A 21,999-nucleotide genomic window follows, 5' to 3' on the forward strand; every position below is an offset into this window, starting at 1 on the left:
AGCTGGTTTGGTGGTGCTGAATTCTCTTAGCTTTTGCTTGTCTGTAAAGCTTTTGATTTCTCCATCGAATCTGAATGAGATTCTTGATGGGTAGAGTAATCTGGGTTGTAGGTTCTTCCCTTTCATCACTTTAAGTATATCCTGCCACTCCCTTCTGGCTTGTAGAGTTTCTACTGAGAAATCAGCTGTTAACCTTATGGGAGTTCTTTTTATGTTATGTGTAATTTTTCCCTTGCTGCTTTCAATAATTTTTCTTTGTCTTTAATTTTTGTCAATTTGATTACTAGGTGCCTCAGCGTGTTTCTCTTTGGGTTTATCCTGCCTGGGAGTCTCTGCACTCCTGGACTTGGGTGGCTATTTCCTTTCCCATGTTAGGGAAGTTTTCTACTATAACCTCTTCAAATATTTTCTCATGTCCTTTCTCTCTCACTTCTCCTTCTGGGACCCCTGTAATGCAAATTTTGTGTTTAATGTTGTCCCAGAGGTCTCTTAGGCTGTCTTCATTTCTTTTCATTTTTTTTTCTTTATTCTTTTTCTTGGCAGTGAATTCCACCATTCTGTCTTCCAGGTCACTTATCCATTCTTCTGCTTCAGTTATTCTGCTATTGATTCCTTCTAATGTAGTTTTCATTTCAGTTATTGTATTGTTCACCTCTGTTTGTCTGTTCTTTAATTCTTCTAGGTCTTTGTTAAACATTTGTTGCATCTTCTCTATCTGCCTCCAATGTTTTTCCGAGGTCCTGGATCATCTTCACTATCATTATTCTGAATTCTTTTTCTGGACAGTTGCCTATCTCCACTTCATTTAGTTGTTTGTCTGGGGTGTTATCTTGTTCCTTCATCTGGTACATAGCCCTCTGCCTTTTCATCTTATCTATATTTCTGTGAATGTGGTTTTTGTTCCACAGGCTGCAGGATTGTAGTTCTTGTTTCTGCTCTCTGCCCTCTGGTGGATGAGGCTATCTAAGAGGCTCGATGGGAGGGACTGGTGGTGGGTAGAGCTGGCAGTTGCTCTGGTGGGCAGAGCTCAGTAAAACTTTAATCCACTTGACTGTTGATGGGTGGGGCTGGGTTCCCTCCCTGTTGGTTGTTTGGCCTGAGGCAATCCAACACGAGCCTACCTGGGCTCTTTGGTGGGGCTAATGGCGGACTCTAGGAGGGCTCACGCCAAGGACTACTTCCCAGAACTTCTGCTGCCAGTGTTCTTGTCCCCATGGTGAACCACAGCCACCCCTAGCCTCTGCAGGAGACCCTCCAACACTAGCATGTAGGTCTGGGGTCACTCTGGGGTCACTGCTCCCTCCTCCTGGGTCCTGATTGCACACTACTTTGTGTGTGCCCTCCAAGAGTGGAGTCTCTGTCTCCCCCAATCCTGTCAAAGTCCTGCAATCAATTCCCACTAGGCTTCAAAGTCTGATTCTCTAGGAATTCCTCCTCCCATTGCCAGACCCCCAGGTTGGGAAGCCTGACATGGGCCTCAGAACCTTCACTCCAGTGGGTGGACTTCTGTGGTATAAGTGTTCTCCAGACTGTGAGTCACCCACCCAGCAGTTATGGGCTTTGATTTTACTGTGATTGCGCCCCTCCTACTGTCTCATTGTGGCCTCTCCTTTGTCTTTGGATGTGGGGTATCCTTTTTGGTGAGTTTCAGTGTCTTTCTGTCGATGATTGTCCAGCAGCTAGTTGTGATTCTGGTGTTGTCGCAAGAGGGAGTGAGAGCACACCCTTCTACGCCGCCATCTTGGTTCCTCCTCTTGGTTTACTTTTTAAAACTGTGTTTCTGTGGGCTTGGAGTTTGTAGTCACCTGATTTGGACAGTGTTGAAACAGTGGGTCTTATCAAAACCTTTCTAGAGCTATAGTTTTGTCATTTTCTATTGGGATGTGTTTAGGGTCAAATTGCCCTCGTACCCATCTGTTCTGGGCCTCGCCTGGCAGCCATGTCCCCACCACTAACATGGAGGAAGCACGTTAGCTGCCGTGATGAGCTCGTGTACCTTGCTTCTTCCTCTTCCTCTAACCTTGAAGCTGATTCTTTTCCTGCTGCTACTGGAGAGTGTGCCTGGCATACAGTTTCCTCTGCCTTTTTGTTTTATTTTACTTTGGGGAGGGGTTGCTCTGCCTTAGAAATTAAGAGAAGGCACCCCAGGCTGGCCTGATGAGTGAACCTGCTTTAAACATCTGAGGGTGGAGCACCCTTAGATCAGGCTTTTCTTTTCCGAGTAACAAAATGCTTTCAGACTCTCAGTAGATGAATGTCCTTAGGCTTCCGTTTTGCAGCCTGTTCCCCAGGAAACCTTTGATCACCTAACCCACTGCCCTTCTTGTCGCCTCCCTGGCGGGGGTGCGGTTCCATCCTTACAGTGATTCACTTGATCTTCAAGACCACCTTGCAGTTTCAGGAGGGAAGGGAAGGAAGTCGGTTGAGTTACTTCATTGAAGAACTGGACTGGTTGTTGGCGGTTCAGTTTCTCTGTGTCACTCCTCAGTACTGGCTGCGCTGAGAGGGGAGCTCACATCCCCATCAAACCAGTGATGGGGGCATGTCTCACCCCCAGACATTGGTGCCTTGGAGACAGTTTTTGATCATCCCGTTATTAGGGGGCTGGTGGTGCCACTGGCGTCTCGTGGGCCAGGGATGCTGCTCAACATGCTGCATCGCGCGGGATTCATCAGGGATGGCAAGAGTTGGTGATACCCTGACTTAAACCAAGGGCCGCATCTGTGTTTGGCATGAAAGTTGGTGGGAGGGGTGGGGGGGTAGGGCATCTGTGGGTACTGGAACCAACATAGTGCCTGGTCAACTTTACATCATTTTTCTCAGATCAAAGAGTTTTGTTGTTTTTGTTTTGTTTTGGTTTTAGGGTGTTTTTTTGTTTTGTTTTGTTTTGTGGTACGCGCGCCTCTCACTGCTGTGGCCTCTCCCCCTGTGGAGCACAGGCTCTGGACGTGCAGGCTCAATGGCCATGGCTCATGGGCCCAGCTGCTTTGCAGCATGTGGGATCCTCCTGGACCGGGACACGAACCCGCGTCCCCTGCATCGGTAGGCGGACCCTCAACCACTGCGCCACCAGGGAAGCCCCGGTTTTAGTTCTTTATTGGCACTGTGTCCTGTGGCTGTGTCTGTATTCTGGGGACATTTTGGTGTATTTTGACTCATACCTACCAGACTTTGCACATTTCAAAATGAAGGAATTGAGGGGGGATATATCAGGTGGGCCTGAGCCTACCAACACTTGGACTCCCTTTTAAGAACATTTGGGCTCACTTTGGAGAAATCTCAACACAGAGAAGCCAGATTTATTCCCACGTTGCCAACAAGAAAGGGCTCCTGGGCCCACTTTACTCATGGGTAACGGGGATCTTATTCCTGATGTCCTGGGGCCGCACTCTTCACGTCCTCTCAGGATGAGGGTGAGTGGGGGTGAGGAGACGGTTGGCTGGTGGGGGCCCCGCTTCCTGCCCTCCCTCAGGTGGGCTGCAAGGCATCCTGAGTCTGAACAGATACACCCCCTTTAAGGGAGCAGGGAATTCTGTGGTTCCGCCGTCAGGAAGATGCCAAAGAGAAGCCTTGTGTGGGCAGCTTTGGGATAATTCTGATTCTCATGATAAGCGCTTTATGGGCATCTCAGGACATCCAGCTGAGCACAGCCTTTGTGGGTCGGCCCTGGGAATGGTCAGAACTTTGAGGTTCGTATGTTCTGGAGGGAAATAGAAACAGCCTTGAGGTGGACACGGTTGAACGGAAATCGCCTGTTAAGAGGTGATGCCGTGCTTCTCATGACACCCCTCCCCCACCCCCAAAAAGAGAGTGATTCTAGTGAATGAAAGGGGCCTGTTGTTTACGTCCCCATGGAAGGGGGTCCTCGTGTCAGCCTTGCCTCAGGGCTCACTCAACCCAGGGCCTGGGCACTGACAGTATCAACATTATCTCCCTAAATCCAATCATCCCTTCACTACAGGTGTAACGACTCTGCATCTGTAATTCTGGAATCCAAAAATCTCTAAAATCTGCCAGTTTTTCCCCAACTCATTTGGGCAGCAATCCTTGGTGGAACTGCATGTAACCCGGATGCGCCTTCTAGTGTGACTGTCCCTGGGGCGGCGGAGGCGGGGAGGAGGGGAATGGGGGGGCTTGTTCACGCTGCTGACAGTGCCAGGTGACACGTGATGGCCGTACTGCTTCTTAAAATCCCAGCCTTCCTAATTCTGGCACACCTCCCGCCCCTAGGGTTTGTGGACCCACATATGTAGCCGATGGCTGGAAATCAACACGTTAACCTTCTGGCCCTGCTTCCTCGTCTGTCTGGTGAAAATCATATTTGCCCTTCCTGCACTTGAATAAAATCTGTGCACAAACCGGGCAAGGGGGCCATGATGCTACAGGTGCCTTTGACTCCTCTGGTTGTTGCCAGGCACAGAACTGGGGGCTCAGGTGAATCATTTCCCTGTGGACCGTCTCAGGACTGTGGACATCCACACGTGTGCGGTCTGGGTTACGTCCCGTTGGGCAAGGCTTCCTTCCTGGCCGCAGCAGTGTTAGCACCTGCAGCTGGAGGATATGGGGGGTGCAGGTGCTGGGCTGTGCACCCTGGTTAGAGCCTCTGCCTACCAGAAGCCAGGACCACCCCCGAGCCCACAGCAGTGACAGCCAGAAATGTCTCCAGACATCAGCAGATGTCCTCTAGTTTGGGACCACCATCCTATACCCACTGGCGCTCAAATTTAGAAGAGGTTTGGTTTTGTGTGGTTTTTTTTTAAAGAATCATTTGGTGATTTATCCAACACATTTGTCCATCCCTAGTCTAGTTTCTAAGTTCAGCTAGAGCTTTCCAGGTTACCAACATCAAAACAGTTAAACAGGTCAGCATCAATTATTTAAAGGGAGGTTTTTTGGCTTTTTCTTGAGTAGAAATCATGTGGGAAGCATATTGATTGGAAAACACTGGTATTTCTGCTAAAGGTCTGGCACTGGATTTGTTCTGTCTGGCTGCCACCGGGCCTGCTGTAAATCTGGGACAAGTCTACATATGATACATGCCAGCCCTTGGGCGCCATTCCGGGGAGGGGTGAGGCGGGGTGTGGATTAAGCAGTTCTTTCCACCTACCAAGCCAGTTGTAGATTTATTTCTGTTTTTTCCTTTTAAGATAGGGGTTTTCATTAGAAACTTACAGGTGCCTTCAGCTTCTTGGAGACAGTGAGGGTGAGTACATTACATACCTTTTGCAAAAGACTTTGCTCAGGGCGGACTGTCCCAGGCTTAGGTGGATGAGAAGCAAGGTGGGGAGAGTCCTTAAGTTACCTACTGCTCTGATCTCAGCTACAGAAATAGTCTAGATGTGTTTCATTTAATGTGCACATTCAACATCCTATTGGGTGCAGATTTTCCTGCAGATTAAGAGAAGTCATTATTCTTACTATAGCTCTTTAACTATGACTAACTTAAAGGTCTTTCCTCTTTAAAAGAACTTTTTTTTTTTTTTTTTTAACATCCTTATTGGAGTATAATTGCTTTACAATGGTGTGTTAGTTTCTGCTTTACAGCAAAGTGAATCAGTTATACATATGTTCCCATATCTCTTCCCTTTTGCGTCTCCCTCCCTCCCACCCTCCCTATCCCATCCCTCTAGGTGGTCACAAACCACCGAGCTGATCTCCCTGTGCTATGCGGCTGCTTCCCACTAGCTATCCACCCTACGTTTGGTAGTGTATATATGTCCCTGCCACTCTCTCACCTGCAGCTCTATTTACAATAGCCAGGACATGGAAGCAACCTAAGTGTCCAACATCAGATGAGTGGATAAAGAAGATGTGGCACATATATACAATGGAATATTACTCAGCCATAAAAATAAATGAAACTGAGTTATTTGTAGTGAGGTGGATGGACCTGGGGTCTGTGATACAGAGTGAAGTAAGTCAGAAAGAGAAAAACAAATACCGTATGCTAACACATATATATGGAATCTAAGGGGAAAAAAATGTCATGAAGAGCCTAGGGGTAGGATGGGAATAAAACACAGACCTACTAGAACATGGACTTGAGGATATGGGGAGGGGGAAGGGTAAGCTGTGACGAAGTAAAAGAGCTCTTAAAGGCTTGGCCCTCCTCAAGCCCAGCATTTGTGAATATCAGGCCCACCCATCGTCACCTATTGAAGAAAGGCTAGAAGTAGCATCACTTTCAGCAGCTAATCTTATTACAAACAACACATTCTAAATGGGTGAGGTGAGTCGGGACTTCCTACTGTAAAAGAACAGGGACATCAGAACAAGATCGGGAGCTGACATTCTGGTCTCCTCGGCCATCACAGGAGGTCCAGTGAGTGGCTTTCTCACGGGAGCCTTGGGTCCCTCTCTGACCAGCCTGGACTTGGTCAGGGCCCCGAGCATCCCAGCCTGGCATCCTACGATGCTTTAGTTGTCAGTTAATAGACTGGTACCCTGTCTCCCTTCCTTGCCTCTGTTTGCCACAAAGGCACGTTATTTTTCTTCTTGTATATGGTGAACTGCCCGCTTTCACAGTTTTTCAAGTGAGAAGTGTCACATTGTGACCAAACGACAACAAAAACCCACTTTCCCAGCGAGGGCAGCATGGGCCGTCCTGTCCAGAAGCCAAGTTTCCGCTCTTTTTTTTTTTTTTTTTTTTTTGAAATTTATTTTATTTATTTTTTATACAGTAGGTTCTTATTAGTGATTTATTTTATACATATTAGTGTATATATCTCAGTCCCGATCTCCCAGTTCATCACAGCACCACCTCCGCTCTTCTGTCAGAACCCCGGGCTGGTCCCTGCAGGGGATTCGAGCAGGAGGGAGGGAGACGCAGGTAGCTTTGCTGGGTGTCCTGTGATCCTGGGATGTGTGGGCAGGACAGATGGTGAAGCCACCCACCCGTACAGAGAGCAGGTTAGAAGGTGAACTTTGGGGACATGTCTGGCTTTGTCACCCCTTTGCTCTCGCCTGCAGTCACCGCCCTCACCTGCCCCCCAATAGTTCCGTGAAGGCCAAGACAGGTGACCAGAATCACGCTGTCTTATTTCCTTGAGGTTTTACACGTACCATTTCTGCATTTTAACTTCTTTGAAGACAGAACTCCTTAACCACGAACCGCCTGTCTAAAAATAGTAACAATGATGCCGGAAGGTATAGGTAGAAGCTTTGCTGTGCAGCTGGGAGAGAGGCGGTGCCGCCTGCCCCTTTGGCTGACGTGCCCCTTGCTGGATTGGTTGAGTTCTTTAAATTAATTCACAAAAGGTGGATGACCTGGGGAAGGCAGGGCGAGACCTACCTTCTCGGCGGCAGGCTGGCTTGTGCACGCCTGAAAGAGTGAACTGTTACGGCCCCGAGCACCCTTTTTAACCGCATGCCTGCTCCCTGCCAGGTCCAGCTGAATCCTTCCCATGTGATCTGGCTTGATCCTCACACCGTCAGCATCTGCCTTGGGCTTAGACCATCTAGTTCTAGGTGCCATTTTAGTGCCCAAGTTGCAAAAAAGATCATCTCCCTCCCTGCCTCTGCCCTACCAGCTGATACCACTAATTAAGTACATAATTCACTGTGAGGTAAGAGGGCTGGCTTATGCGACTGGCTTTGTCCTGCTGTGACTTAAGGTTTATAACATACCAGGAACTGTGTATTATGAGCTTTGGCTTAAAGAAATCTAATAGCACCAGAGGGCTCAATAAGTCATTGGGTTTCCAAAAGCACAAAGTTCAGGGCTGTACCATGACTCGTAGTGTTGTAACCCGTGCAGAAGTTTGGAGTTGACCAAGTCTCACCAAGGACAAACCCAAAGGCATTTTCCCCAAAGCTGTGAAATCAGCGAGCAGGGGAGACTTGGTTCCCTGGACCAGAGCGACTGTGCATTTAGAACCTAGTGGGGGCTGAGCAGGCTCTGGGTGAGGGACGAAGTGTGTGATCTGAGGTTCTGCACATGAGTCTCCTATGCGCTGAATAAATTCATGATTCCCAAACCTTGAAAACCATCAACATGGAGAGCCGTCACCACCTGTCTCTCCTGCACCCACCCCTGGCTCTGCACGATGTACTTACTAACCCTTGAGCACTTCAGAGCCAACCTCTCTACGAGCTGTCTCTTAAATCCTATAAGTGAAAAGTTTATTTATTAAGGAATTAACTTGGAAAAACCTTCATTCTGTAGAAAACAAACACAGGTATTTACTTGGAACCCCTGGAGGAGTCGCTGAATGTCAGTGATAACACACTTCAAAAGTGTTTTCTAGATACTGTTATCTTTTTAGCGATTGTTTCCTCTGGTCTTTGGAATGCTTGACATTCAAACGGAGTTACTGACTGAAGAATCCAGGATTTGGGAAAAGCATCACTAAGTTGAGAAGACATGGGGACCCATCCGACACTTTTCTGAAACAAACAGCCAAGACTGAACGGAGCAGAGCATCTTACCTGGCTTCAGGGCAAGAACTGGCCTTAAAGCTTCTGTATTTAATTCAACTAATTCAGTGGGCTGTAAGTAGAAAGTACTAGAGGCGGGCTATGAGACTTTGTCTCTTTGAAAGTAATCAGAAAAATGAAGGCAAGGTTGCCATCAGGCAGAGTTAAAGTACCAGTAATTTTCTTTCAACTTCACCTTTGTCTTCAATTGGTATATATTGCAAATATCTTTTTTAAGTTTTATTAAGGTATAATCGATATACAAAGGACTGTACATAGTAAATATGTACGGTTTGAGTCTGGACAAATGCAAACACTAGTGATACCATAATTATATACAGATATATACCTCCCAGAAAAAATGAAAATAAGAAATTAAAATTTATTTTAAAGCCAACTTTGTTATAGCATAAAACTAATTTCTCTCTCAGAAAAAAATAAAAATGAGATAAATTTAAAATAATTTTTTTTAAAAAGCCAACTTTGCCATAGCACAAGATAGTAATTTCCCTCTGGGTCTTTAATTTTAAACAATACACTTGAGATTTCTTATAAGAGAAAGCCACCCACAGGTGGACTAACTCTTACCCTATTTAGGACAGATTTAACAAATGCCTATAAATACCCCTACATGTGGCAGCGTCTCCTACATAATCATTTGGGAGACTGTGCCTGTTTTGCTCAAAACAATCCCAGACAAGAAGTCAAGATGTTTTCAGAGCCTCTGGCATGTTCTTAGACGGATCAGCGCTGGTTTTGATATAACCAGCCAAGGGTCTCCTGGGGTCACCTTATGAACCAGGACCAACGAGACAGTGTTACTTTTGGTCCAAAACTAAGCGTGGCTTCCAAGGTTTTATGGTTTGCCTTTCTTGTGTGAATCATAGAACTGGCTCGGAAGGCAGATCCTGAAACAGAATTTGAGAAAGTAATTTGGGCTCTGGCTGCGTCAGAATGAGTGTTCAACCTCCTAAGGAGACTTGAAAAATCTCCTCTGAATTTATAAATCGTCGTACATTTGTGTAAAACTAGTCTCCCTCACTTAGTAACATCTTCTGGGTTAGCAAAAGACAACTTAAAACTGTAGCTGGTAGTTATTCTTCAGATGTTCCATGGGCGTAACAACTTCACAAATTACAGAGTGAGTGAGTAATTTCCTACGACCCAGCCTAGGGGCACAATAGAGAGCTGCTTCGAGTGCAACACTCGCAAAATCATCCACTTTCTTAGTCACTTTCTTTATGGTACGTATTTAGGCTACACAAAATAAGCAGATTCTTTCTGGAGAACATTTTACTTCTCAGAATAAGCGTTATGGTTTGTAGAACGATTTGCCATGTTCTCACTGTAGGAGGAAAGGGATTTGCAAATGTTTTTATTAAATCCGTATTTAAATTCTCAGAAATAATCAAGGGAAAGGAAATGTTTCCATTCCCCATAGGGCAGGTATTAAGCAGCTCACCGTCCGTGGTGTTTGGCTGAGGAGTAGGTGCTGCAGGAATTGTCTCAAAGTTGGTGCTGTCACCTGCACGACTGACACAGCCCCACGGCAGTTCCTGACCCTGTAGCTATGTCGACGTCATCCTTGTAAAAGACTAGGGCACTGGTTCCCTAGTCTCTTTATTTACCTAGTGGCTGAGTGTGCAGAAATCTCCCCGGTGGCTATCAGTGCGAGGGCATTTCTAGAAGATTTTCACTATCTGTTTTGTCAAGGCCTTCGGTCAGCCCAGTTCCCCATCCTGCTCTGCCAGAGTCGGTCTGGGTTCATGCCGACCGTTCGGACTGAATTACCGTCAAGCTTCCTCTCGTTCTCAGAAGCACTTGGGTTTGGATGATTCAACATCACCCCTCCCCTCAGGGTGCATGTCAGCACAGGGGGTCGAGGGTCTGAAACTTGGTCCCCAGCCCCGGGGCTGCTCGCCTTCTCCTTCCCTGCCTCCCAGGCATCTTAGAAACAAAAGTCCACTGACTGTGGTTTGTTCACTTGCCCTGTGTACGCAGGGCGCAGGTTGAGCAGAGGCCTGGGAGTCTGGAGGAGGGAGAGGTCGTTGAAAGGGCAGCCCTAAGGCCACATTCTCCCCCTCTCTCCCGTCTATCCTCTGCCAGTATCTCTGATCCGCGTCACCTGTCACCTACCATCGGTCGGTTATCTGTCCGCTGCTGTCTAGCTGCCTATCATCTGTCTGTCTACCTATTTTTAATATTCTGTGGAAAGAAGCTCCCTGGGGGCCACTTAGAAGAGGAGAGGTCCTTGTTCTGCGCCCGCTTCTGGAACAGCGGCGTGGTCTGCGGGCCAGCCTGTCCCAGGTAGCTTACCTGCCGGGATGCAACTTAAACAACACCTCCGATAAGCGCTCCCTCTCGGGGGGATGGGGGTGCTGGATCACATCACACTCACGCTTGTCACCCTTGCCTTCCACGGTAACAGCCACACCAGGCTCGGTACTTTAAATGGAACAGGCTAAAAATGTACACCGTCTACGGTTTCCAGAAAGAAGGGAGATGGGGACAAAAAGATAAAAGTGATCTTAGAGTTGGACCGAGGTGTGTCTGGAGGAAGTTCCACTCTGCTTCTCCGTGAAGGCCAGGCCATGGGAGTCCCTGTCCCAGCCCGTCCTGAGGCCGAGGGAGCATCTGTCACGTGTGTAGCACTAGACTGTACACACACACGGGTATAGATGTATTTCTATACAATATGGATATTATATGTATTGTATTGTCATTAATATAATGTGTAATATAATTATACTGTATGTAATGTATGATATTTATTATATATAATGTATCAATATATAAATACATATGTGCATGTGTGTATAGTCTTGTGTTAATATGTGTGACAGCTAGGAAAGGGAAAGAGCATGGAATCAAATAGAAAAGGAAGAAGCTGAGAGCAGGTTCATTTATAGAATGTACAGAAGTTTATGATATATGTGTATTTTATATATGAAATATATAAATAATAAATATGTCTATAATCTAGTGTTAGGTTATATAACAGTGTTAAACATAAGAATTATAATGTCATCTATCATATATAATATGTATTATATTTTGTTGGAAATTTTACACTTATAAATATGCAAATTGATCACCCATAAAGGTGGCTGCACTGTTGATTAATTTTTGCTCCATACTCCAGGGGCCGTTTCATTTTTTAAAATCTATATTCCTTTTTTTCCTTCCCTCTTGACTTTCACTAGGCAGGAGATAGGATTCCACAACAATAATCTATTACGATAAACTTTTCTAAATGGCTAATGCCTACTCCTTTTCAGGGGTACATGCCCTGGAAGGTGAGTCACATAGATAGAGATGCCAATGAACATTTCTGTCATTCTTTAAAAAAAAAAGAACGAAAACAAAAAAAGTATTTATTTGGCCGTGCCAAGTCTTAGCTGTTGGCGCAGGATCATTCTTGATCTTGTACGATCTGTGGGGAGAATGAGATGCATTTAGAGTTGAAATGTAATTGTGTTTGGTCAAATGTGCATCGCCGTCCAGATTCACTCAGGGTCTCCCCTCAGTGTAGTAAACTGGCACTAGTTGGAAGGTAAGGCAGATGAGGGTGGGGTGACATCCAGTTGTGCTCTTAGACCCTATTTCATGTGTGTGGAGAGTCGTGGATTGCCCGGCAGATGCTTTCCTGTACGCGGTGTGATTGACACCAGTGCCCTCCGTGAGTTTGTGTTGAGTCACCAACAGTGTTAGGGTAAATACATCCCTTTTCAATCTCCCAGGAGCCAGTAGACACCAGGCAAGCTCTCTGACTTGCTGTGCTACTCTGGATGAGTCTGGGTGGAAATTCCCAGTGTTGGAATTGAAACTTAAGAGGCTTTCCCACAATGTACCACTTGGAAGGAGCACTAGTATTACGCTGCGTCTTCTCACCACCGGGGTCTTAGGAATTTGGATTCATTGTCATCGGAGTTTCCATTTTACGTAACTCATGGATCAGTTAATGTCTCAACACAGTTGAACCCAGTCTTAAAAAGGTGTTCCTTCCCTCCCCCAGGGTTACCAGGGCATGGTGGACGGTGGCAGCAACATTGTGGAAGCCGACTGGGAAAGTGTCTCCAGCATCCTGCAAGTGGTACGTGCTGAGCTTCCATCCTGCTTCTTTCTCTGAGTAACTCTTTGGTTTGAAACCTCTTGTGCTTATGCTCCAGTAATACCTACAACAGATTAAAGTGCTGCCTGGCATCATTCTTATCTACTCGCATGGAAAGAAAACATTCTTAATTTGCCATTTAATTAAATTTTTTAAGAAGCTCTACATCATGCACACTGAGGAATTATCCTTGAAAGAAGAAGTTACATGTGATGGCTAGTGGCGCTTGAAGGGGATCTGGTATCTTTTTTTAGAGCAGATTAAAGTTGAGGCAGGCAGTTTTGGTTTGTTGGTGCTGTGTGTTTAGTGGCAAATCTTGCCTGTTGGGTTTTGGGAGTCATTTGGCATCAGTGTAACAAAGCATGGGAAAGATCCCGACTGGCAGCCTCCAGGGGCTGTGGATTTAGTGGGAACACAGCATCTCTGTTCTGCCCTGACCCAGACAGGGCTGATTTCCTTGATGTGCACAAGGATGAAGAAATCACCACTTCAGGCGAAACAGTTGCTCACGTGGAACTTAAAGGAAACTCTTGTCTGAATATTTCATGCCTGATAAATTCCTGGAACAATGTAGCTTAGTGAAGACTCCAAGTCAGTTGAGAAATAAAGAGATTACATGGAAGGAATGGATTTCATGAAAAGCTCTTTACTTGCGATTTGATCTTTTGAAATGTATGCATTCATGTGTGACTCATGTTGAGTATTTTTTTAATTGAAAGAAAAGAGATCGGTCCCATTCCCTCTGAAGGTGCTAGTGCAACAGAAGAAGGGATGAAAAAATATGGTATATAGATAGAAATGGAATATTATTTGGCCATAAAAGAGGAAGTCCGGCAATGTAGGACAACATTGAGGACATTATGTTATATGAAACAAGCCAGACACAGAGACAAACCCTGCATGATCTCACTGATACATGGATCTAAAAAAGGCAAACTCAAGAGAAACAGAGTAGAATGGTGGTCGCTAGGGACTTGGGGGTGTTGCAGAAGTGCTGGTCAAAGGACACAAGCTTCCAGTTATAAGATGAATAAGTTCTGGATCTAATGTACAGCGTGGTGACTGTAGTTAACACTACTGTATTATATACTTGCAAGTTGCCAAGAGAGTAATGTTCTCACCACACACACACACACACACACACACACACACACACACACACACACACACGTAACCAGGTGAGGTGATGGAGGTGTTAATTAGTTTGATCATGGCGATCATTTCACAATGTGCACCAATACTGAGTTATCACGTTCTATACCTTTAAAAATATTAACCATGCTGTACTGTATATTTGAAAGTCCTCACCACAAAAAGGTAGCTATGTGGATCGATAGATGTATTAACTAACCTTATGGTGGTCATCATTTCACAATATATACATGTATCAAATCATCACAGTGTGCACCTTAAACTTACAAATGTTGTATGTCAATTGCATCTCAGTAAAGCTGCGGGGGCCGGGGGCGGATGCTAGTGGGGTGTGAGTTGAGATGGCAGTCACAGACTCATAAGTCTGCACTTGAGGCTTTCTGCTCTACTACTCTTGGGAAGAGGCTGAAGGAAAGTTGGACAACCATGGATACTTAGGTAGAGTAATATTTGCAAAAATTCAGGACATTGTCAGCTGAATTCCAGACAGGAAACCCACGTGTGAGGAGAGCATTTTCACTTTGCTATGGTGATTGTGAAGATAGGAAATACAAGTATGGTTGGGGTGTGTGTGGGTGTGAGAGAGAGAGAGAGAGAGAGAGAGAGAGACTGGTGTCCACTTCTTCTCAACCCACCCGGTCCTGGGTTTCATTCCTGGAGCCCTGTCCATGTTATCTCCTCAATGTTTATGGGTTGCTGACTTCCTGTTGATAGAAATTATGTGACCCTCTAATTGCTCTTGGTCAAATCAAAGTCCAGAGGACTGGCTTATCTTTGCTCTGCACCCTGCACCTTCTACCCAGGCTTCCTGGTGCTGTGCCAGGTCCTGACGTCGCCCCGTCACGCTGACCGTCATTATTAACCCAGGATCATTTCTGCTGATGGGCACCTTGCTTTATGAAGCGGGCGTGCCCTTGGAAGGTCGTGCACAAACTGAAGTTTATCAGTGTGTGCAGGGTTTGTGTAAAGGCATCCTAAATTTTTCTAAATACAGCTAGGGATCCTTTGCTTTTGAAAAACAAAGTATGAAAAAATCATAATTTCTCTCTCCCAGAAGTTTGGATAATGCAACTAAGATTTAACCTTGAAAAGGCGGTATGGGCAGGGAGGGGTGGGACAGATCTCGTGCAAAAATAAATCCCTCTGGCTCACAGATTTCTATTTTGCTGGCACTTGTGGGGAGCCCTGACTAACAGAAGGGGAGTCCTATTACCTGGGGCCGCTGGACACAGTGTTTCTCTGGCTGCGGCTGTTGACCGGCCTCGGGCCCGTCTTAGGCTCAGAGAGTGTGCAGGGTCCAGCCCTCCCTGTGCTACGCGGCTTCCCCACGGGGCAGCTGTTGTTACCTTGCAGACTCTTCTGCTCCAGGCATTTAACTGATGGCTGCCGTTCATCCTTGTTTCCGTCCCCTACTCTGTTCCCCTTGGGAATGATGCAGCGTTTTTAGCCATTGAATTCTGGGATGGAGCTAAAAACGGGAAAACTCTAAACTTTCACAGTTGATCGGCTCAAAAGATGAAAAGGATGGAAACCTATGCTTTGAAAGTCCCGTGTTTTTACATCAGCGCTCACATGCACCAATCTATCCATCTTTCTGTCCAAATGGGAGGAAATGGATAAACACGGTTTTCTTTCTTTTCCAGGGAGGGACCATTATTGGCAGCGCGCGTTGCAAGGACTTCCGTTCTCGGGAAGGCCGCTTGAAGGCTGCTCATAACTTGGTTCAGCTGGGCATCACCAACCTGTGTGTGATCGGCGGGGACGGGAGTCTCACCGGGGCCAATATCTTCCGGAAGGAGTGGAGTGGGCTGCTAGAGGAGCTGGCCCGGGAAGGTGTGTCTCTGTCTCCACACACATTACTCTCGTGGGGCTCTGTCTCCCCCATTTGTCTCCCCATCCCCTCAGAGAGCTTTGAGTTCATACATTCTGCCTGCTTAACCGTCCCAGAGGTATTTGCTGCTGGTGGCGATGCAGATCTTACAGTCGCCACCTCAGCACTTATATTCGTGCCTCAAATAATAACAATAACGATAATAAGAATAACATTCCACCATCCTACGTGCCAGGCACGGCTCCACTTTTTTTTTTTTTTTTTTGTGGTACGCGCCCTCCCCCCCCCCCACTGTCGCGGCCCCTCCCGTCGTGGAGCACAGGCTCTGGACGTGCAGGCCCAGCGACCATGGCTCACGGGCCCAGCCGCTCCGCGGCATGTGGGATCTTCCCGGACCGGGGCACGAACCCGCGCCCCCTGCATCGGCAGGCGGACCCCCGACCACTGCGCCACCAGGGAAGCCCGCGGCTCCACTTTTGACATAGGTGGTTTTGTGCACTGCTCGTGACAACCATCTGAGAGGGTTTGTATCGATAGCCATTTTACAGAGGAGGGTCAGGGGCTTGAGGTGAAGCCAGACAGCCATGAGTGTGGCTCTGGCTCACACCTGTACTCAGACACGCGTGGCTGCCCTCCATCAGCTCCCCTGGGGTCTTTCTATCAGTTGTTGCAAGACTTGCATTTAGATGGTAACGACCTGCTGCTGGATGGTCCTTTATCGTAGGAAAGGATTTTCGAGAAACCTATATATTCTGTGGTTTTTGTCTTTTAAACATGTGGTTACAAAATTCCACTTTAATATAAAATGTGGCCAGTGGAAGCAAATTGAACTAATAGCAACCTTATGAAAAGCATAAATTTGCACTAAAGCGATGACCCCATGTCTGTGACGTCTGTTTGGGGAATGGAGAGGGGCTGTCAGACGCCAGCAGCAAAGGACCTAACGATGTCTCTGCACCGTGCTCTGGTGTAAGGCAGGCGCGTGGGGTGGTAACTTAGGAGAGGGATAGCTGTCTCCCCCTTGACCTTGACCTTTCTGGTCCCATTTAAGCAGCTCTACCATCCCCGGTGGTCTTTCCTGAGACCGCTAAGTAGATCTCTACCAACTAATTAGCCCCCTTGGGCCTGTAAGGAATCAATATACCAGTTGTACAATATTCTTTCAGACTTAGATCTGGGGTGGTGACGTGTCTGATTCGGAGCCAGGCCGTTTTCCAAGGCCGTTGCCAGACAGAAGTCAGATTGTATCCACCGATGGCAGCGTGCAGTCCTACCTTTAATTTTTACACCTGGGTCGGTGTTCTTGTCTGGGTGTCAAATGACTGCGCCTAGCTTATCCCTAGCTCCAGCTTTGTGTGGCTTTTCTCTCCGTCAGTGTGCAGGATCAGGTCGCGTACAGATCTGATGCAGCGGGTAGGAAACCCGTGTTGAAGCGTGCTTTCCGCACTACCCGTGTCATCCTGGGCGTGCGGCTTGTCTCCCCCCACAGGCAAGATCAACACGGAGGAGGTGCAGGAGCACGGGTACCTCAACGTGGTGGGGATGGTGGGCTCCATCGACAACGACTTCTGCGGCACCGACATGACCATCGGCACGGACTCTGCCCTGCACCGCATCATCGAGGTGGTGGACGCCATCGTGACGACCGCCCAGAGGTGGTGCCTCGGGGGACCCGGCGGGCGGGCGGGCGGCCTTGGGCTTGAGACACGGGCTGCGGAGACCTCAGTGCCCGCTCGGGAAGGTTCCACAAGGCTTGTCACTTGATGTTAGAAACAATTTTGTATTGGTTTACTTTTTATTTTCAGTTTTCAAAAGTCACTGCTTCCCGATTGTAAAAGGAAAACGTGTTCATTGGAGAGAATTTAGAAAAAAGAAAAAGACAAAGTCAGCATTACATAAAGTCCCACCCAAAGCTCTCCTGCAGGAATCGCAGAGAGTAAAGCCCCGAGTTTGCACAGCTGTCATCAGAGCTGGGCGAGCATCCCGCCTGTTTGACCTTCTCACTTGTGGATTTCCCAGCATGTAGATGAGGCAGAGACCTTCTGTCCCCGTGCTGTAGACTCACGGCGGAACCTTTACCGTAATGCCTTCTGTGGAGCCTTTGGGTTTCCGAAGCACTTTCACGAAAGCCACGTGAGAGAGAAAATGGAACGCGTGCCTCCATTTCGTGGACGAGGCCCTTGCCACTGTGTCAGGGCCACGCCCAGTGGAACTGTGACCAGTGGCAAACCGTGCCCCCTTGGGGTTCCCAGGGTCACTCGTGGCGGTTAGTTTCCCGTTTGTGGAAAGGCTGTGGTCCCCGGGTGTGGGCCTGACTCTGCGACTGTCGTGTCCTGCCTTGCTGCGGGCGGTCTCCAACCCACGGTTGTGGCCCGAGAAGCAGCTGACGCTGCCTAGCAGAGCCGTTGTCTTGGAAAGAGCACACACACGTGTCCTGGTAGCGTGAGCACGTCTGGCACGAGCACACCTGCTATAAAACACAACCGGGAGGTGCCGCTCTCTGCTGCAGCCCCTTTGCTCAAAAGAGCTTGAAACACACTCACGATAGCGTTTGCTTGTGTAGAAAGTGGGTCATTTGCGGGGCAGCTCAGGTACCTGCTGCAGATACAAAGCAGGCTTTTCTATTTGCTTGTCCTGCTCTTCCCGGTGGTGCTAAGTGGATGTTTTCTTTATCTCTTTTCCAGCCACCAGAGGACCTTCGTCCTGGAGGTCATGGGGAGGCACTGCGGGTACGTACGTGCGGATGCGACTGGGATGGAGAGGACCCCTAGCACAGTCCCTGCGGGGCCCCGCACCCTAGCTCGAAGGTGCCAGGAAAGGTTCCCGAGGAGCCAGCGGCATCCTGTCTGCTGGGACCGGCCCTGAGCTCGGGGAGCCCAGCGCAGCCCCACGAGGTCATTGCTGTCTCCATGCAGGTACCTGGCCCTGGTGAGTGCGTTGGCCTGTGGGGCCGACTGGGTGTTCCTTCCAGAATCTCCACCAGAAGAAGGTTGGCAGGAAAACATGTGCATCAAACTCTCAGAGGTAAACCCACGTTTTGCCTCTCTTAACTGCCAGCGATTCTGGTTGCGCCGTCCCGGCTGTGATTTGCGGTGGCCGTTAGCATGTTCGGTTTGGACGGAGTTTTAGACAGGTGACAGCTTTCTGCTCAAAGTGGCTTCAGGCTGGTTGCTGGGAGCTTCGACCCCTCACGCGTCCATCCACCTCCCACTGTTGCAAAGAGTGATTCGAGGGAAAACAGCTGAAGCTTTTGTGTTTCTCGCGCAAAGCAGCAGCTACAGCTGTAAACAGAGGAGGTGTGGTGAGAGCCCAGGGTCTGGGGAACATGGTGCCTCCCTGACCCCACGTAACAGGGACAGGAGACCTGTGTGTTGACTCCATCCGAATCCCCCATCTTGCCGTGTGGTACACGTGGTGACAGCTGCTTCCGCTGCGGGGTCCCCACCGTGCTGGCCTTGCTGTGGGTTGGCCTGCTGTCTCCTCTGAGCCAGGCTTTTCCTTCCTTCTGTCTGCGGGTTGGGCTTGTGTTTCACCCTGTGGACTATCAGCGTCGGGCAGATTTCCCCTAGTTAAGGCTTCTAACCAAGGCATGCGAGGCCTCGTAGAAAACAATGCTTAGCTTTCAGGACAGAAATCCCAATGCGTATGGAATTTCCCTTCTCTTATTTTCATAACCATCTTATCGCTGTTCCATAGGCAAAAAAAGTAAACATATGGCAGATGTTAACTATCGTTGCATTCAGCGAACACATAAGTGTTGCATACAACCAGGCCCCACGTTTCATAAGATATGACCATTGCCTTCAAGGTGATGGGTTCCAAGAAAGGAATTCCAGCAACAAATCAAATAAGCTTTGCTGACCCAGAACCTCTGTAAGAAACTGTTGGTATAGCTGTCCTTTTACTAGGAAGAATCATGCACCCTTTTGAGGCTGGAGCTCTAGGCTGCAGCAGGCCAGGGGCACGTCCCAGGGGGGGTGACTATGACCATTGAAGTAACAAACGAGTTCATCATCTCTTGGTTCTGACCTGGGGACCTGGGCGGCATGCTGTGCCAGCTGGTGTGGGAAGGTACGTGGCTGGTTGCAGGAGTCGAGCACTGGTCCTCCTGTGAAGCAGGTCCTTCATCGTGGCGCTGAGGACATCCACTTAATTGCCATTCCACGGGGCATTCCTTGAGGGACGTGCCTGTCCCTGCATCTGTCCCTTGTCCTCCCGAGTCCCTGCCCTCATTGATGATGACACCACACAGGCCGAAGTCTAACGCCCTTAGAGAGCCAGAAGCACCCTGGTTGTGAGGAAGCGCCTGGCCGGTCAGAAGGTCAGCAGTGAGGCCGGAGGGCTGATTTTTAGGTTTCTCCACTATTTCTGTAACTGTATGGTCTTATCTGCAAACCTCCTTGAGTTTCGGGCATTGTAAAGTGCCCCGTCAGCTAGGACGTGTTTGGATCCCCGCCCCCACCCCGCTTAAGCGTTGGCAGAGTTAGGACTAATGGCTTAAGCTCACTTGGGTGGAAACACTTGATATTGTAGTGCCTGTTGCCTGTCATTAATTTTTATTGGTTATCAGTGTAGCACTGTGAGAGTTTCTCTAAACACCTTACTGGATAATTGGCCCGGGAAACAAGCCCCAGAGCATCCCCCAATCATGGGCATTTCGGTATAAAGTTGGAAAGGACTCAGGGGCATCAGAAGTCCCAGGGCTGAGCTTCCCTGGTGGCGCAGTGGCTGAGGGTCCACCTGCCGATGCAGGGGACACGGGTTCGTGCCCCGGTCCGGGAGGATCCCACATGCCGCGGGGCGGCTCGGCCCGTGAGCCGTCGCCGCTGGGTCTGCGCGTCCGGAGCCTGTGCTCCGCAATGGGAGAGGCCACAGCAGTGAGGGGCCCGCGTATCGCAAAAAAAAAAAAAAGAAGTCCCAGGGCTGGATCCTGGCTCTGCCACCCATGGGGCAAACGATGTTTGGACAGACAACCTCCCCTTCGTGTCCTAAGTTCCTCAGCTGTAACTCGGGGTCATGATGCTGCTCTTTGGAGATTTTGTGAGGATTCAGTGAATGAGTGACTCCATCTGGCTGGGGGCCCAGGAGGCAGTCAGTGAACTACACAGACTAGCTGGCTGTCTTCCCACCTGAATGGATAGGGGACCCCATTATTTTTTTATTTTTTATTTTTTTATGAATTTATTTATTTATCTTTGGCTGCGTTGGGTCTTCGTTGCTGCATGCGGGCTTTCTCTAGTTGCGGCAAGCGGGGGCTACTCTTCGTTGCGGTGTGCGGGCTTCTCATCGCGGTGGCTTCTCTTGTTGCTGAGCATGGGCTCTAGGTGTGCGGGCTTCAGTAGTTGTGGCGCACGGGCTTAGTTGCTCCGTGGCGTGTGGGAACTTCCTGGACCAGGGCTTGAACCCGCGTCCTCTACGTTGGCAGGAGGATTCTTAACCACTGCGCCACCAGTGATGACCCCTACCCCATTATTTTTTTTTAGCCACTTTGGAATATTGTATTTTATGGATGAAGTATGGCTATTTGGCCAATTCCATATTTGTGGACCAGTCATTACTTCCATTTTTGCTCTTTCAAGTGATGCCAAAATAATCATTCTTGTTGTCGTATCTTTATACCTTTTAGAAAGTACTCTGATTAACAAGTTCTTCAAAGTGTAGCACATTTGGGGACTTCCCTGGTGGTCTAGTGGTTAAGACTCCGACCTTTCACTGCAGGGGCACTGGTTCGTCCCTGGTTGGGGAACTAAGATCCCGCATGCCACGTGGTATGGCCAAAAAAAAAAAAGTGTAGCACATTTAATATCTATCAGAAACCAACAAGACAGCATGTGTGTTTGTGATGCAGGTCGGGCCAAGCCCCCTTGGCTGACATCCTCAGGTGCTGCCCATTCCGGGCTCACCGCCCCACACAGCTCACACCCCCCAGAGGAGGGTCCTTGATTGGGGACTTGATGGAGAACAGACTCACTGAGAGTGATTTGGGGCATTGCAGGATGCTGGCCGTGAGCCCGGGAGCACGTGGCCCCCAGTGTTGGACGCTGACAGCCTGGCTGTTCCCGCAAGGGCGGCTCCGACCCCACCTGGGCCCCACATTCCCCTCTGTGTCCCCCCTGCCCAGGCCTGGGGCTGGCACTGCCCATCACAAAGGCGAGAATCGGTTTTTAAGCACTGATTTTTATTCTCCGTTATTTCTGTAACTGTATGGTCTTACGTGCAAACCTCCTTGAGGTGAGGTGGCAGGAAACTCTGCCTTCCGGGGGAGTTCTCGGGCCTGGTTTGCAGTAGAGACCCCCCCTCCCCGGAGAGCCCAGCCTCAGAGCTCATCGCCGTCCGGGGGTCTGGGTCAAAGGCACCGGGGGCCGGCCTCTGCCTGTGGTGATGTCACAGCAGCTTCTGCATCTGCAGGCCTGTCCAACCTGCTCACCTAGGGCACCTTGACCTGCCTGTGTCCTTAGGAAACACCACGTGTGAAAGCAGGTGACCGTTT

General features: G+C 48.6%; 1 protein-coding gene across 1 annotated transcript in view; it reads left to right on the forward strand.

Annotated features, from left to right (window-relative positions):
- PFKP (phosphofructokinase, platelet) overlaps positions 1–21,999 on the forward strand; it is a 79,870-nt gene that overhangs the window by 20,753 nt on the left and 37,118 nt on the right. The window contains exons 3-7 of the mRNA XM_059056919.2: positions 12,431–12,508; positions 15,322–15,511; positions 16,999–17,164; positions 18,194–18,238; positions 18,425–18,533. Coding sequence (XP_058912902.1) covers positions 12,431–12,508; positions 15,322–15,511; positions 16,999–17,164; positions 18,194–18,238; positions 18,425–18,533 — 588 coding nt within the window. The remainder of the gene's footprint in view (positions 1–12,430; positions 12,509–15,321; positions 15,512–16,998; positions 17,165–18,193; positions 18,239–18,424; positions 18,534–21,999) is intronic.

This window comes from Kogia breviceps, chromosome 3, assembly GCF_026419965.1.
Source record: "Kogia breviceps isolate mKogBre1 chromosome 3, mKogBre1 haplotype 1, whole genome shotgun sequence".
NCBI lineage: Eukaryota > Metazoa > Chordata > Mammalia > Artiodactyla > Physeteridae > Kogia > Kogia breviceps.